The 19,164-nt window shown below is 36.1% G+C and overlaps 1 protein-coding gene across 1 annotated transcript in view; it reads right to left on the reverse strand.

Moving 5' to 3' along the window:
* ARHGEF3 (Rho guanine nucleotide exchange factor 3) overlaps positions 1-18,817 on the reverse strand; it is a 126,670-nt gene extending 107,853 nt beyond the window's left edge. The window contains exon 1 of the mRNA XM_086469907.1: positions 18,729-18,817. Coding sequence (XP_086326033.1) covers positions 18,729-18,817 — 89 coding nt within the window. The remainder of the gene's footprint in view (positions 1-18,728) is intronic.
* Between the last annotated feature and the right edge of the window lie 347 nt (positions 18,818-19,164).

The raw sequence follows: 19,164 nt of genomic DNA on the forward strand, positions 1-19,164 counted from the left end.
TCAACCACCTTACTCAGGAAAAAAAAAAAAAGTAAAATGATTTTCCCAAAGTTCATCAGATCAGGTACCTGTTATCAAGAAAAAAAATATTTGAAGTTACTAGCAAATGAAAAATATTTAATGTTTAACCTAAACCACAAAGAAATATACATTAACACTGTCCCATATGTAAACAAAGAGCTTTAAGATGGTAAGTCTAAACTCGACTGCACTGTGAAAAGAAAATGCAGGAAAGAAACACTACAGTATTTTTAAGTGGTCTTTAAATGGAAACCTGATCAAAACAGTTACATCTTTGCTCTAGTAGAATGTAAAGAGTTGCAGTACACTTGTAATGAGCGAGTTCTGCTGTGAGCAGAAGCCTCAGCAAATAAAAATTTGCCCTATAGTGCAGTCAAGATTTAACTGATTACTAGAGTGATATTAAGGCATTAAATTAGAAGACATTTATTGTAAGCACACTCCAATATCATGAGTGTAAATCTTTGCACACCACATTACAATGTCTAATGGACAGTAACAAAAAACACAACCATAACAAAAAATGGGTGTTGTAACGCCTTTACAACAGCTTCATACAAAAGCCTTTCCATTCTTACAGAAACCTCAAAGCGTACAAGAAATTGTGTAAAGAATCTAAAATTCTAGATATTTGACTTTCAAATACAGGTACATCGAATAACGGAGCTTTTTTTCCCACAAAGTTAACACGGGCAAACAAGGAAATTCATGCGCTTTGTTAAAATTTCCACTTCATGAAGTTTGTAAGAAAGCAAGACAACAGGCATCCATACAGATCCCAAATTTTGCTCTGTGGCACCAAAGTTTTGTTTACCTGAGCAATTTCTAAACTGCTAGATTAGGCTGACAATAGGGATTAGCAGATTCCTCAGGGGAAACAAAGCTTGTTGTTTCAGCAGACTAGTAACCATCCTCATCCATTCATTTAGATGCAAAATCCTAAATCAACTGCGATCTGACAATGGATGAGACAGTTCCTGGGCCTACCAATACCTTGGCAAAAGAGGTAGTCACAGATTCCTTGCTGGGCAAAAAATATTATTTGGATCATTGATTAAAACAGCTTGAGTTGAAATGGGCAAGGAAATAATACTCAAGATCTTCGACGAAACTTAACACAAAACCACTTACTTTAAATAAGGACACCAGAGGTTCAGAATCCAAAACAAGTTTTTGCCAGTTCTAGAGTCCTTTGTCAATCTTCCTACCTGTGCTCTGTGACAATTATGTGTTTCTGTAGGTGGGACTCAACTGCTGAAAGGCTTGAGGCAAGGGCAAAACAGTCCCATCTGTACTGTTTATTAGAAAAACAAACAGAATGAACATTCGTGGACATTCCTCAGGGAGGCAGGGACAGCTGCTTCAGTCGCATGAAGTTGCCTCATTAACAGAGGAATATAAGAAACCATTGTTCTGTTTATGAGCACAAAGTTACTGTATACAGCTTTTGTAAACTGCAGGGTACAGTGTAAGGGGACATTTCACAGTTGTCTTTTTGTAAACAGGCTATTTAGGAGCTGTACAAGAGAGCTCCTTCAGGTTGACAGGAGAAAACTATGCAAAGCACACAGAGTCCCCAAGAACCCTGCTGGTCAAAAAAGTCCAGTCTTACATGCACAGCACACATACAATCTATAAGCAAAACCAGAAAGGAATAACCTCCCAAGAGGAAAAGATGAAATGGTTCAGGTGCTAGAATAATTTACCTTTCCAATACCTTGATATGGATACTAAAAAACTACCATGAAACCAAGTATTGTAACATTAAGCCTTCCAAAACAAAGGACAAACACCAGTGAGAGAATTTTGGCTAAGCCTTAAATGGCATTACAACATTACACATTTTTTAAATTAAATATCATGTGTAGTCACTCAGAGTCCTCACAGAAAAACAAACCAAAACAATAAACATCTATTCACATACGGTTGGTAAATACAGCCCCCTGTTGCGCAAAATATAAACCCTGTAATGCAGTTGCCTTTCTGTCACTGTGCTCTGTGATCTTTCTGTAAATTCCTGTCTACTCTTTTGTTTATGTACAAAATCCTGATAACAGGATAAAGTGATAACAAAAGAAATTCAATTTCCTCACAACTCTCCTACTCCAGTAAACAGAAAATAAAAAGATTGTAAATGGACAGGTGTTAAGCAGCCAATCCATTGTAGTACATGAGAACCTTCCCTTTAAATTCCCCTCTCCCTGTGATTCATAATTCTTATTTTTTTAAAATCAAGCTGTAAATGGTGAATACAAAAACATTATATAGATATTTAAAACATGCTCCAAATAGAACGAAATACAAATCAGAATGAGGAAGAGTTAATGATTCATTTCAAACATCTGCGGAGACGAAATGCAAAAGAATCAATTATGAATCCATCTATTACAGAATACGTGACCAGGCAAACATTGGCTTATGCCAGATGAGCTGCAGATTAAATAAGAAACATTAAGGAGGGAAATTTATTTTTAATCACTGAATACAAAGGCTATGAAAAGGAGCTATTATTTAACATCTGGATTAACCATATGATGCCACACAAATTTTAGATAACTATCTCCTACAAGAATCGATCAGGAAGATGCTATAAAACTGACATCGCCGTTGATTAAATGGATCACCATGGACGTTTCACTAGATCATGTTCTGACAGACTAGAGGGCAAGAGTTGGAAGGGTTTATTATCATTCTGTTATTTCAGGCATAATAAACCAGTAGATTAGCAAATAAATGTCAATGTTTAATGATAAACTAATTTAGCTTCCTAAATCCTAATTCTTCTTCCTGTTTCCTTCTTCATTTGTATCAAGATTGGTGGACATTTCCTGCTATTTTCTGTTTTGTCATGGAGAGCCTCCATGTCAACACAGCACAGGGGAGAAAGATGAAAGAGTTCCTTAGGTCAGTTGTCAGTTCAGAAAAAGGAGGATATTCGGGGGAAGAAAAAAATAAAACCTTACAAAAATTTGATGGTTGGGACAGAAAGGATGCTATATACAAAGGCACAATAAAGGCATATCATCACTTTCCCTGTCTGCTTCTCGATACAAATTGCCTATTGATTTGTAGTTGACTTACTGGGACTTCTCTTACTGCTTTAAGTCAGACAAATAACAGGTAAGAGAATGAGGGAAACATGTCTAAGCAGGTCCAGTTACCACTTGCCAGATCTTCCAAGTTCTGCTGTAGTAACAAGCAATATAATAGAAAGTTTTGGATGTTCATTCTCCCAATGAAACAGTATTCTGAAAGTTACAATCCTCTATAACTAGTCGCATTTAATAAGAGTGGGTTTCTTCCTTGACTGACTGGCTTAATGCCGTATCCTTGAGAGCGAGATGTGAAAAATATCATACAGCACTCTTTAAAAGAAGTGCAGGAGTTTTTCACTTTTCAACACAGAGTAGCCTCTAAATTGGCTATAGGCTTAATGAAATTGCAGCAACAAAATCGTTCTAACAGTATATTAGAGATACCTCAATTTTTTACAATTTGAGTGCAATTAAAAAAAAAAAGCTATCTGGTCATATACAACTTGCATTTCAAGTTGCGGAACAGAAACACATTATATAGCTTTAAAAATAAAGCCATCTTCATCTTATTGTTCTCTACAGAGTGGGGTGGGGGAGACACCAAGAAAGAAAAATTGAGAGCTCCTCCTTCTTTGTGTAATTTGCTGCGATAAATGAGAGACTTTGAAACAAAACCTTCTCCACACTCAGAAGCATAGTAGTAATTGAATTAAAATACAGGTTTGGAATCAATTTTTTAAGTGAAGACATAACTGGACAGCTAGTAAAATACAGTTGGCTTCTGGCATTCACCACCGAGTATGAAAAATGGCAGAGAAGATGACAGTACAGCAGGGGTTATCTACAGAATACTTACATTCCTGCCACCAGATCAGGTTAATTATTCTGAATTTTAATTTATGCATCCTACAATGATATGGAAGTTCAAAGTCAGGGAAAAAAATAAAAACATGCATTCTTAACGCTAACAAATGTAAGTGGATATTCTGAAACATTTGCAGGTATTTTTCAATACTTTGCAGTGCTCTTGTTTTAATCATGTATTTTTATTGAGTTTCTGTTCATAACAACCCTAATATGAGCTACTACTATTAGCCCAGGTTTTCTTTTCCATATCAGAAGAAACAAGTCTACATATAAGGAAATGAAAATACAGGGAAGCTCCTCGTGCAGTTTTAAGGCAATGTAATGAAGCCCTTACTACAGAAGCTATATTTCCTATCCAAGAGATTTGCAGGTGACCAAATGTATTCAGCTTGAAAGACACATACTCAACTCATGGTCTCTTACAACACTCATCTATAGAAATTTTCAGGGCCCACAGGCAAACGCAGTTAATTTAGCCAATTCACATATTCCCCAGCCTACCCCTCTCCCAGTGCCAAAAGGAAGGACCAAGGAAAAAAAAAAAAAAAAATCAGCCTTTTGTTTCCAATGTTTTCTTTCCAAATACTACAATGTTTAAATGTTCCCATAGAAACGTTTGTTTCCCTTGAAAGCTTTATCACCAGCTCCTTCTACAGTCAGAGAATTAACTAAAAATATATATTCACTTACTATTTGGGGGGGGGGGGGGGGGGGGGGAAGTCTAAGTGTCTTACTCTTAGTATTAGGTTATTAACCAGAAGCTCAACTGTACTACATGTTGAACAAGTATATAAAATAATAACAGACTGTTTACAAGAACAGATAATGGAGTCTTAATGAAAAGGAATGATGAACAAGGACAAGAGAAGCCGGTAAGCATACAGGAAACAGATGGCTGGCGATGGTGGATCATTGGGATTGTCTTTTTACATTAAAACAAACAAAGAAACCAAAAAAACCCACCCAAAAAACTCAGACAGACTCTATATAGGCACACACTCAGAGAATCAAGATGTTTCAAAGCAGTTAGCAGACATTCACAATATTCTACATTTTATATGTATTTAACTACGTATTTTACTGCAGTTTACATTGAGGGCTTTTTTTGTTTGTTTAACTTTTAAGTTGTTTAGTGGGTTTAAGTTAAGAGTTTTTGCTTTTTCTAAATCAGCCTAAAAGTAAAACATACTCCACCCACAGTGGAATACAACAAAACCCAGTACACTCCATTGAATTTGGTTGCCTCTACTGAACAGCGAGAGGTAGTGGCCGAGGGAGGAATGTAAACCCATGTTAACTGAGCAGAGAAGATTTTGTAAGAACTCATCAAATAAATATTGCACATAAACAAAACCAAAAAGTATTAAACTGATTCCTAGCTACAGATAATACAAACCAAAACAAAAACCCACCACAAGACTGAAGAGATTGTGGCAACTAGATTTAAATCAAGTATCAACTTTTGCCTTTGGGGACAACTTTTTCTGCCCCAGTTAAAGAAGCAACAGAAAATCTCCATGGTCAAAAATATGAGAGTACTAATATAGCTATAATGAAGCCTGCAGGACCCATAATTGCTACAAAGGCCTGGAAAATTTTAATTATCACAGAAATGGTGTGTTTTGAAACACACTGGCAGAAAACTGCAGTAAGTGGTAAGCAGCTGCCCACAATGAGTAAGGGTCCCTGGAGGGCTAATTGCTCCTGAAGTATTGATAGCAGTTAATGGAGAACGGGCTAATTAGCAGTAGAGGCATACTCCAGAAAGAACAGTCAACTTCACATGTATTTGATGAAATCTTCTGTAAGTACTACCAGTATCATCTGTTTAATGTCATATACTGCAGCCTCTCTAAACAGAAATACGAAAACCTTGCCTTGTTCCTCTGTTAGCTTGTACAAAAGGCTTATCTGCTTACATGTCAGAATACTGTATACAGTATTTAAAGATCAAACCCATCTGAGGGAAATCTTTAAATAATAGCACTTTTCCTACAAAATGCATAATATGTGCATCAATACGCACAGTGATGTGCTAAGGCAGCTTTAATGGCAGGGGTTTGGGGGATGATTTTGGAAGATATTGATGAGTAACCCACCAACTCAGACAGTTAAAAGCTCTTCTACAACATGTAAGATTTTCTGTATATACTAAATGCTTATTGTTTATTATTTAAGTATCACATCATTGTATATTTAATTTAACCAAAGTTAAACATTTTTGGTAGAGAACTGGAAATTAAGGGAATTAAGACAAACTAAAAACACTACAACTCTCTCATCACTGTTAATTTGCTATCGCCACAAGAGGGAACGGACTCAAGCTGCACCAGGGTAGGTTTAGGCTTGATATTGGGAAAAATTTTTTACTGAAAGTGTTGTCAGGCATTGGAATAGGCTGCCCAGGGAGGTGGTTGAGTCACCATCCCTTAATGTGTTTAAAGGTCGTTTAGATGGGCTTGGAGATAGGGTTTACGGGTGCACTTGGTAGAATAAGGTTGATGGTTGGACTTGACCATCTCAAAGGTCTTTTCCAACCTGAATGATTCTATGACCCTATAATTATTGGAATACACTATGAAGGGGGAAGGAAATATTTCCCTTTGCTTTGCTTGTTAATATGCTTCATATTTTGCAACCAGAAATTTTTACTATTTCTGCAATTTTTGTATTTTTTCATAAAGTAACAGAGAAGGAAACGAAAATGTGGCAAGATGCAGTATATCTGAATAAGATGAGGTTCTACAGCATCAAAAAAACTACTAAGATGACAAATTTCATTGTTGTTCTAAACTATGTGAAACCATTTATTCTATGTTTGCACAATTGCATTGAAGGAGAAGTTCTCATCTGCTATAATCATAAATTCAACTTGCAAATGACCTAAAACATGAGTTAGGGATGCTGAGGCCTCCTTCCACAGTATATTAGTTATTTACATTGGTGATCCAAGCGAATCACCTGCCGGTGCTATTTATCACCCTGTCAGCATGCACATCTCTCATCCACAGAGGGGAAAAAAAAAAAAAAAAAAAACAAACAAACACCTTAACATGCCAAAATGAGAAAGTCTGGTTCTTTAGATAAAGCTATAAAGATTGAGCTCCTCAGTTCCAGTGATTCCTGTTCCAGCAAAGAGAATGACTGCCACAGAAAGTCCAAAGTGACATAAATTTTCATTAAATATGTTTTCTAGATTTCACCAATACGCCCCATCAGGGAGAAAAGAAGGCAGACTGACAGATTTTTACACCCCTTTCCTACATCAAAGTAACTAAAAATTACAGATTGTAGTTTTTAAAGAGCTGAAGAATGTTTAAGTCTATTTCACTCTCTCTATACACTCTTTGTGAACATTCCATTTACTTGTACATCAGAGTACAAAAGCCACTTCACTAACCTGTTCACTAACACACAAAATAATATTGAAGGCAGCCTAAAGATGGTGTTACCTTTTACTTGGACAAAACCTTCTTGACATTGAATTGGAACCCATTAGGTTTTTCAGAAATGTTTGTTCTAACCTCCCTACGCTAACAGCTATAACAAAAAAAAAAAAAACCAACAAAAAACACACACCAAAAACCAACAACCACAAACACGTAACAGTGAAAACACAGAATACAGTAGTCATAACCAAACACATAGCAAGCATCTCAAGAGCTGTAATACCAACAGAAATTATTTCAAGCATGACCTAGAGACAATATAATCACGTGTACAAAATGCAGATAACAGTTTTATCCAGGAATCTAGGGAGGATCTTCTTTCACCAAAAAAGAAGAAAAAGACCCTAAAAAAAAAAAAAAAACACCACAACAAACCAACACTAAATATTACCTAGAAGCTGCAGCCTTAGCCCAGGAAGATGGCTTTTGAAACAAGCAACCAATAACTCTCACCTCTGCTTATATCTCATTATGCAGCCCTAGAACAAAGCAAAGGGCGCGGTGGGAAGGGGGCAGAACAACCAGAAACCAGAGGGACATCAGTGAGTTGAACACCGAGAGGAGCTTGTTCCTCTGCCGGGCTGAGGAAACAGCCTTTCTGGATTTTGGCTCGAGCCTGCCATCTTGTGGGATTCAGATTCAGGCCAGCATCCAAGCTGAACGCTTTTTTTTCTTTCTTAAGGCAGAAATCAAGATTTTTTTGATCCCATCCAGGATGAGGAAATGGAATCCATACCAAGTTTTGTAAGACATGATGATTACACATATGTTTAAACTTGTATTTGCCTCTGGGGCATATTTTCTTCAGTTACAAAGCCCATTTCATGTGTGCAGGAGACTTAAGTCAGCAGTTGGCAATTGCTCTTACTTTAACCATTTCAGCACGTTCTCATCTCACTGTTTCTGGGTGTGCTACAGAAGCTGATATGAGTCATCCTGTGCATATTCTATGTCACTCTCCTGGGTCTTCATCCACTTCCTTTAAGGGACTGGCTCTCAAGCTGCAAGTCCCAATGCAAAAGAGTCCTTCATAACAATTTCCAATTCTACAACTCCTTTTATGGGTAAAGAAGTACGTTAAATAAACTAAGAAAGTTAGGTAAGATAGAAGTGATTTCTTTAATCTATTTTGTAAATATTTATTGGCTTTATTAAAACAGTCCATCATAATTGTTAGGTTATGCAAACTACTCCGAATAGTCTTCAGCTTTCCAAGAAGAGTATTTCCTGTCTCCACAACAAGATAGAAAACAACTAATTCAAGGCCTCCTAAAAATAAAATTAATTTTATCTAGCTATCAAAACTGTTAATCTGCAATTTATGGGGCTTCCTTTTTGCAAAACACTGTAACCCTGTATTTGCCAAACATGTATGTGCCTTTTGTAATCATAGGCATCTGCAGTTAAACTGCACTTGACTAGAGCCATTTCAATTCGGTTCTTCAGGATGACTCATTTCTACTGATTGAACAAGGATATAGGAGAAACAGGGAAAGTTGTTAAACTTGCTTCTCTTCTCACTCTAATTTCAGACACATAATTCTTCCTTCATCAGTTAGCAGCTGGCACAAGCTGCAACAGAATTATGATGATTTACATCACAAAACCTTACTTCCCACAAAACTTATGAGTCAGCTTGAGTACTTGTCTGTCTTTGAGCTACAGTATGCAACAATTTAGGTACCCTATTCTGATCCTCATTAACGAAGAAGGGTTGCGTGATTAAAACCACATGCATTAAGGTATCTACCATGTGGTATCTACATACTACCTCATCATGAAAATGCAAATTTTCAGCTGTTCAACACTGTTCTCCTATCCTATTTTTACTCACATTGCAGTCATTGTCATGCCCGTTCAAGCATTTTTTAAATCTCAGTTGACCCTGTTATTTCTATTTGTTTTCTAAATAGAAATTTTTTTTTTTTTTAAAAAAAAGCTTCAAATAGTTTGCCCAATACCCCAGAATAACTACTTTTGCTATACCAAAGAGTTTCCCAATTTTAAAGCTGAGATCAAACTGATCAACAGACATTAACAGAACTCATATGTCCAGAAAGTGATCCAATATCTAGCCACTGGGCAGAACTTCACAGTAGAACCATTTTTCCTTATTAAATAAAATCACATTAAAAGCTAGCCTGGTGGGGCCTAAATAAGTGAATGACTAAAAATAGGTTTAGCTCAGCAACAGCTGTCAAAAACCTAGAATACAAAAGTGAGAAAGCGCTTCACAGCTGAGATCAGAGCTCAGCCACAGTAAGCCCAACCACTATGGACTGAACGGACTGTAATACAACAGAAATGCTACATAAATAAGTACAGGCACGTAGTCTGTTTTCTGTGGAGTGTGTAGCTAACCGATATTTAGAGCAGCCTGAGGCTTTCCCTCCACCATCTACCTTCCTTTCTCCACCTTCCAGACTGCACACTTGTTTGTTTCAAATGCTAACTTGAATTTCTTGACTTTTTGCCACCCAGTACTTTTCTTTCTTTTCACCTTGCTTTCCTGTTTCTTTTTTTTCCTCCATCATCTGACACAAAACGCCAGCCTCCCAAAGAAAATGCATTCTTAGAAGCAGGCTAACAAAGTCAGTGCCTTCAGCACTCCAGTAATTTTTTCAGTGGAATAGCCTTTAAGTTTCACTCTTGTAATAATTTACTCACAAGTTAATTTTATAGCGAATTAGTCCCAGTAAAGTCAACAGAACTGCATGGTGTTCGTAATATTAAACAAACTGAGTATCTTCACTGTACCAATTTTAACTTTTTTTGTGACTTATTTTATACAATAATTAAGAGGGATTTGTTTCTAAGAAAAATGTCTTTTAAAGTAGGCCTATATCATTCTTGGGCTGGCTCTATAAATTCTTATAGCTTCATATTGCTCCACTAAAGTCAACACTCTCACTACATGAGCCTACTTCCTTCCTTTGATCAGACAGCTACATCCTGCATGTATATTTTTGAAGCCAGAAGTCTCCTCCAATCATTTAAAATAGTAATGTTCACCTATGAAGCTCTTACAAACCCTAGAAAACAGGCATACCAGATACAGCATCCAGTTATGAAACAGCACCAAAAATAAAGATCTAAAAGAACTTTTTATTCATAAAGCTAGTATTTTTAAATAACGATTAATTATCTAAAGAAGTAAGAAATTTGGTCAATTTATTTGAGATTACTTTTCCTTACATATTTTGAAACTCTTGTTTACCATTTTAGGACAAAACAGTTTTGGCAAAGAAGACCTAGTGAAGTGGTCAAAACCTTTGAGTCTTTATTTCCTTGGTCACTGTGTCCTACACCATACTCGCTGCTGGTTTTCACCCTCTGAGTTGTACCAAACAACTATTTGTAGGGCTGTGCTACGTACAAAATTACTGAAATAAAAATTAATCTCCTTTTGGGAAAGCTATTTTTAACCAAAAAGTGTTTTCATCTAATTCACAGAATGGATCAATACCATATTGGCACAACAGAGGTGGTTCCAAGTCATGGTGAAACCAGGAACAGGCAACTGAGAGACTAAAGTGTTTTAAATCAGCTTCACCGCAAAAGCCAGATTATTGTGAAGCCTCACTCCCAAATGTTTTCCCGATCAAAGAAAATAATTCTGGTATGTTTCAATTAATTATTTCCTGTGTCTATTTACAATGTTCTATTTCACATTTCTAAGGTCGTGATATTAAAAACCAAAGACAACAACAGTAAAAGTAACAACTTTGCTCCTAATTATATTTCACAGTATACCATATCCCTTTCCTAGCGGAAGGAACTCCAAGCACCAAACAATGTATGAGGCTTCAGTGAAGACTTTAAACCATGAACTCTGTAAAGAGCCCAAAACCAAGGCAAATTCTACTGTCTTCATCAGTCACTTACGACATCAAGAAAAAAAAAAAAATTATCCTGACAAAGAGATGCATTTATTTTAACTTATACAAGCTTTTCTGGGTAACTATCACTAAGTTAGTGAATCATTGCCAATTACTTGGATCAAAATTTCAAAGTAAAAAAAAACAAGCATAAGGAACTGGGATCCATGAAAGTAATTCTAACAGAAATTGGATTGTGATGGTGGAGAATCAAAATTTTGGTTAAAATTACTAATTAGTTTCCTACTGATGGGTGTTTTTCTCACATCTTCTGACAGACCTTCGTGACTGAAAAAAAGTTTCAAAATCTCATTGTAATTAACCAATACAGTAAGTGCCATGTTTTCATATATAGAAGTCACGTTCTGGATAACCACACCACTTAAAAAAAGAGAAAAGTAAATCCTTTGTGTAGTCTTGCGTAACCTACCTGAAATCAGAGACAGAAGATCATTGCTGGTTTTTTTTTCCTTATTAAGTAGAAAACACAGAAGTTATTCACTTGGGCCATTTAAAAAGTAAGCGGAAAACACACAAACACTCTTTCTGAACACACAACGGTACACAACTTTTTAGTCCTTAATATTTGTTTCTGGCAAATATTCATGGTTTTCTCATAAAAGGTAACAGCATATACTTGAATAAAGGAATTAATATTTTATTATACAGATAAATATGCTTGGGAACAAACCATAAACTTGCTCCTGGATTCAACATTCCTCCATTTAGAGCTAGTCTAGTTTTAAGAATGGTGGAAGTCCAATGTGCAAGAGCAAGTAGGCAGTCCATATATCTCTGAATTTTTGTGTTTCCATATTGTACTTCTTTCTTTCCTGCCTCGAAATCTCAACCACATTGAATTTACAGAATAAGCTTCTAGAATCCCAAGGACAGCCCCATGAAAGATGGTCATTTTTACACCCCTCTGTGTCCCTTTTCTAAAATATCCCTTTAAATAGGAGCAGTGCAATGTGTTGTAATGGTATCTAGCCCTCATATAGACAATGCTGAGCTGGACGGACTGTTACGTCAATAATGAGCAAGAAAAGTAGGCTCTTCCAATTTCGTGAGAAAATGTTGAGGCATTTTCCTGCAGAGACTGTGTTTTAGGCATGAAGACATAGCCACGTGTAGGGCAGATGGCTGACCTAATCTCATCAGAAAGTCTGCACAGCCACAGCTGCATGACAAGAAGCAGTGCCACACATCACACCAGCCAATATTAGGAGTAAGATCCAACAATCTCTCTGTACCCTAGGTATGTTCACACCAAGATATGACAGTAAGCTTTTCTCTCTCAACGTATTCAATTACAGAGCTGGTTTTGCAATTAATTTTTGTAATACCTAAGTTCAGTGTCTAAGATTGTCTTCCTTCTCACTATACAGACTGGTGTTTCAATAGCTTCCCTTCTCAAAAATTATAGTTACAAATCGGCAATTTCTCTACAGTAAACTTATCAGAAAGCAAGTTATTCTTCTATTAAAGTTTAGTACAGAAACATAACCGTAATTCCAGCCCCCGATGAAACACATAACTCTTAAAAAAATGACAGATTCCAAATTGAAGTTTTCACATAAGATATTTAACATTGTTATTTGTAAGCCACTGCTTTCTCAGCCAAGATTAGCACCAGTACTCACATGCCTTTATAGATTACAAAAATACTTCCATCTCAGATTGGAAAGGAAAGCTCAAACAAAGCAAACCTAGCTATTACAGTTGAAGACAAAAAGCAAACAAAAAGATTTAAAGACATTTCTGTCCCCAAACTCAGTTTAAGTCAAATCATAAATACAAAGACAGACAGAATGCACTGAAGTCCACATATAAGAGTGCTTGCTTGGTTAGTTTTAAAATTTATAGATTTATTTCTTCAGAGCCTGTGGAAATGCAGATCCCCTGGGCCATGTCGTGATGTCAAAACCAGCCAACATTGTTTTCTTCGCTTGGTTACAAGCACAGTGAGTTGGGACAATCTGGCACTTTCTTGCCTTGGCTACAAGTGCGGTGACTTGGGGCAATTAGGCACTCCCTAACCGTAGCTGAAACTCCTGCTGCCTGGATCATAGCCTGCTCTGGAAGGAGCCAGAAATACATGACAAGAATTGTGACCAAATGAAAAAGAAAAAAAAAAAAAACCAAAACAAAAAAACAACTGACCAAAGTCAATCACCTTGCGATCCTACAAATAGCAATCCTAAGTGAGACTCTTTGAGCTCTCCGGGATCACAGCAGGCAGTGACTCAGTGCTCCCCCTAAGCTGGGATGCCTCTCAGGTATTTCTAAGAGCAGACTTCATAATGATTTCAAAGAACAGACTTCACGAGGATTTCCAAGATCATCCACTGATAGATGCCAACAAGGAAGAAGGGTTCCAAGATCGTCTGCTGACAAACACCGATGAAGGAGAATAGTGAGTAACTCGCTACAATTACCTTTCACAAGGTTTCAAAGATCATTTGGTACCAATAATTTACTACAACCTGCAAGGAGGAAAAAGTCTTGATTCATAGGTTAACATCTATACCTCTGTGCGTATGTGCATGTGCAATTTGATTTAGGAAACTCTGTTTTAGGTAAACTTTGCCATTTTTGAATCTTTAACTAAGTCTCTGTGTTGATTATAGGAAATTTTATTAAATCACTCTGACAATTGGCTGATGATCAAGTATTGTTAAAAATCATACAACATTGTTATATACTGTAATAGTGTTAATCTAAAATTGCTGCTACCTCAAAGTTGTGTAGGATCCATAATCACCCATTCCACAACATGGCCTCATAACAGAGGCAGTTTTCAGACAGATTTACTCTAAAAGTGACAGTGACTGTCATAGAAATAGGAGAGCATTGCATACTCAGTAAGCAACACGATGGAGTATTTGGAGACAGAAATAGAAAGCCAAGGCACCAAAAACTCAGTCACAGAACAGATCCAGAACACCAAATTTCAATTATTCACTTCAAAAAGCAAAAATACTGCCTGACTTAGTCCTATGTAAAAAGATAAAGAAGCAACTGGCAAGATTTCATCCAGCCTAGAGGAAGCACATTATAAACCACACACAATAACAAAACCTGGAAAATTTCCAATTCCCCTGCACATTTGTTTTGAAAAACAACGTGCCAGCCAGCTTCTTTCACAGTAAGCGTAGACAAATTGACACAGTTCCCACTTGCTCCCTTATCTTTAGTTCCTTTCTTGCAATTTTCAACATTAAGAAATTGGGAATCTGCCAAATCGGTAGCTTCTAGAATTTCAAGGCTCTCAAGCCTTTATTTGTTCAAGTGCTGTTCCATACTAGCTCAGATAGTGAATGGTCATAACATCGATTAGTATCAGCTAAATTTCTCAGTATTCCTGTTATCAAGAACAGCTTAATATCATTCAGACAGGAACTCTGCTGTGGTGCCCTCTAGTTATCAAACATTTACAGCAGTCACACAAGTACTACTGCTACTAGTGGGTTTTTGTTGCTGTAATCTTGATTGTGTATATTTGGGGGGAAAAAAGCAATAGAAGCAAGTGAAGCATTGCAAGTTTGAGAACTCAATTAACTTTATCTTGCAGAGGTTCCAAACTATGCAGATACAAAACACTGATGAAATGGAATGGCAGAATTTGTAAATGGCTATACAATGTCACTAGGAACAGAGTAGATAGTACTGAAATTCAAACTTCCAATAGTAACTAAATTTTTGTATTTTTGGTTGGGTTTTTTTTCCAGAAGCTTTTTCATATCCTTTGAGATTATATTATTTTCTGGTATTAGCTCTAGAGAAAGAAAGCAGATGAAGTTTCAGATGCCAGAGAAGTAGTTAAACCATAGAATTCCCAATATCCATTAGCATTTTTGTGAGACTGAAATTAAGAGTTCTTCTGTCTTGCACTTCTTTCCATTAACTTCAAAGTTCTAGCTAGTTAGTACTGTACTGTTAGTATACCTTGTCTTCTATAAAGTTACACTATAATCTATAAAAGGAGAGAAAGTAACTTAGTGAACTATTATTTATTTCCATTTTATAATTTATCCTCTAATCTATCTCCAATATAAAATTATATCCTGCCAAAAGTATTTATGGCAGCTTTATTAAAAACAAGATACCACGCAGTAGGTAATTCATGAGAACAAAATACTCACTGGCAGTCATTAAGACATCACTTACGATTTATAAACCAACTGTAAGTATATAGATGATCCAAACTTTAGGGGATGGGACAAGGCAAAACAATTTACACTTGCCACCCGAATAAACGTGCCACGTTTTTACTGAGCAAAGCACACATTATTCATACAACGCATGCAAGTTTCATTACAGCACTTGAGAAAACATCACAATTTACTAAGCTTATGTGGATAATTCCACCACAAGGTTGTTGTGCAATATTAATGTCTTTGATATCAAGTATATCTACCCACTGTTCACATTTTAGTAATAATTTATTCAAGGGAAAAAAAAAAACCACATGAACTTCATCTTCTAGCTGTAACAGTCACCACCAAACAATTGTTTACTGTTCCCTCTGTTTCTAGGGGGCCTGAATATAGGGCCTTACGCAACATCAAAGCCTTTTACACGTTTAAGTGCCAGATAAGGTATTGCTCAGGGCTTTTGTTCTGTGGAGACTTTTGACTTGATTGAATAATTTACACTGTTTCTGCATACTTTTAATAATATACATTCCTAATCTTGCTACAACTAACATCAATCCTTACTAACAGTTACATTTTCATGAAAATAAAACAACTAAGAACCCATCAGAATGTAAATATGGTTCAAGAATCAGACAACAAAAAAAAAAAAAAATGCATGATGCAGTAATGCAGCACAACATTGCACTTTATTAGGCTGAGAAAAATAATGTTTATTCAGCTCTAGTACTTCCAAAACCCCACAATACCAAGAAAATAAATAATTAGATAACTTCACATAGATCTAAATGAATTTTTCATGATTGCATTTACGGCACCCAGCAAGGAATAGCTGAGTCACAGATAGTAAAGAACTCAAGTCAGCCACATCTTGCATTGATCATACCAGACATGCATCAGACTGCTATTCAGCTTCTCAAATCAAAAACCTAACTAAAATTGCACAGATAGCAAACATGATGCCCTTTTTAACAAACAAAATTTTGGTTACAAAATAAGCAGCAAAAGTAAAAGTGATATTGTTGGTTGATATACAGGTTGAAACATATTTAAGATACGAAGCACACCTAAAGTTGGGTTAAATATTTTTAGTTCCTTGTAATTTAGCATAGGCCCCACAGTTTACACTAAGAGATAACCTAGCTCTTTATACCACTTCTATAACCTAATACCTGGTACTTAAATATAAAAGGATATCACAAAACCTATGACAGCATATATTATTCTCTTCCCACAGAAGAGTTAAATCTCAATATATCTTTAACCACTGAAGTGTTCATCAATTTATCTTTCAGTAATAAACACTTCAATGTCATGACAAGTCAGTCCAAGCTTCTACTGCTCCTGATTAGCACTCATAAGCTGTCGCATACTTACTCATAGCCAAAGTCTACAAGGTGAGATTCAAATTTAAAATTTTAATTTCATTTATCTTACAGATTGAAAATATTTATCAAGCATACTTCCACGTATACAGTGATGATTACTCAACCAGTCAGCATAAATACTCTGGTGGTTATAGAAACCTTATTTTTCCTTGCCATGTAAATTGCATTAAACTAATCCTACAATGTGAAACAATTCTCTACATCTCAGTGACACTGAATAACTTGGCCTAATACCAACAGAGATAAAGGGAGGGGCTTTGAGAGTATGTCTGCTCCTGCAAATGAGCATTTGGAATTGTGGATATTTATTTAACCTCAAATCCCAAGGTAATTTTACAATGTCTGAAAAAAGGAACCTGTTTTATCTGCTAATTAGAACTCCTAAGCATCCCAGAATATTAAATAAAAAGATGTATTTAATTCCTGAAGAAGAGAACAATCTCTGCTCTAACCTCAGACTAATTTAATGAAGAATTGCAAGAAGGCAATGATTAAAAATACTAGCACATATGACAATGTATGTCAAGGAAACTGCAGATTAGCGTACACAAATGATATAGACAAGAATTTGTGGGAGGAGGGGAGCAGGACAGACATGACCAAAGGCAAGTCAATGACTAGCAGAGAAGTAAATTCTGCTATTTTCCACCACTTTCCCTAAGGTCAATTAAACATTCGTAACAAATCATACCATTTATTCATAAATTGCACTCTCCCACTATTTTAGTTAATATTACCAAGAATTGCCAGGGAGGATTACAAAGAAATGCCACAAAGAAAATTAAATTATATTGCTCAATACCACAAGCAGGATAAAAACAATAAAAGATATCAAACAAAGGAATAGTATGTGACAATTCCCCACTCCTCATTAGATTTGGGAGTCAGGAGGGAAGCTCACAAGTCTTCCTCATCCAGCCCCTTCATCCAAAGATTCTGTTCACAGCTTTGAGGATGTTCCAGAAAAAGTAGTAGAATGGTGGGAGATGTTTAAAAAGAAACTACTTTCCAGGTACTACGATGCTGTTAATTTAATCCTATATAAAAACAAAACCAATAAGTGATTCTATATGATTTCCTGACAAGCATCCAGCACGAAATATTAGCAAATTAATGTTATATTTCTTTAATTCTTTAGCTTTTCAAGAGTATTTCTCAGACTACAAAAACAACGTGGGTTAGCTTTTTGTCCATACAAGTGCCATGTTTTCTGTCCTGAGTTTATTTGGTTCTTTTCCACATGGTAAATAAACAGTGTAACAAAACCCTAGCTAAGCCATAGTGAACAAGTAAAAGCAAGTACAAATCAGCAGGCTTTCAATAAAAGGCTCTCATTAACACAGCTGAAATAGTCTCTATGCCTTCTTAATATCCTGTTCCCTTCATGAAAACACCAAAGGTGCTAAAAAACTGCATGGTCAGTGGCAGTTTTCACAAAAAAAAATGTCCTAAAGTGTAAGCATTTGTCCATATCTACCACTGAACAGTGTAGTATTTTTTTTCTCCAGTACAATCCTTTTTTCAGAAAAAGTAGAAACTGTTGACTTTTAATGTCCCTGAGGGCATGAATCTCAGGAGCCTACAAGCCTGCACAGTACTGAAGTGTACTGGCAATAGCATTGCACAAGCATAGCAGCAGCATTGGGAGATTAAGACATTTACCATATATGAAAGATTCCATGAGTACAACTGGTGCACTGTTGTGAACAGGAGTTTTTCCATTGCCCATCCCCAATGACACCCTGTCCCATGGTCATCTACTAAAAACTCAAAACAACAATAAAAAAATTATTTCCCTTTTTCCTTCTCTTGTTAAGTAACGTAAAATTAATGCAAACATTATAATAATAATAATTCTTTTACTTAATTCTAAAACTACATCTCCCCATATTGCTGTCTACTAACCTCACAGAAAACCAGAAGTAAAGCTTACCAAACTTTTTCTTCTTCCACTCCTCCTCTGGCACATTGGTTTATTACAGCAGGGCTACTCATTGTAAGTGTTGAGCTTTCAGAATTCATTTTTTTTCTACAAAGGAACAACATCAAAAAACATGAAAAATGCAATATAAAGAATGTGTTTATTCACTACAAAACCAAAACTTTAAGACAAGAACTTTTAAGACCAAATACAGTATGCTTTACTCACTTAAGTAAATGTCCTAAATCAATGGGATTAATTGGATGAATACATTGAGAAGGATTTGGCAGTTTTGTGGACTTGCTAGTTATGCCAAACTCAACACTGATTATCTTTTGTTTACTTTTCTGAACACATGCCAAAAGAGTTGATGTCAGCAAGCCTGTATCCAGGGCTATGCATAGTGTCAGTTATGTTAATTCAGAGCAGCAGTCACAGCTAGTGTTGC

This window comes from Leptosomus discolor, chromosome 9 (genome assembly GCF_034619465.1).
Source record: "Leptosomus discolor isolate bLepDis1 chromosome 9, bLepDis1.hap2, whole genome shotgun sequence".
NCBI lineage: Eukaryota > Metazoa > Chordata > Aves > Leptosomiformes > Leptosomidae > Leptosomus > Leptosomus discolor.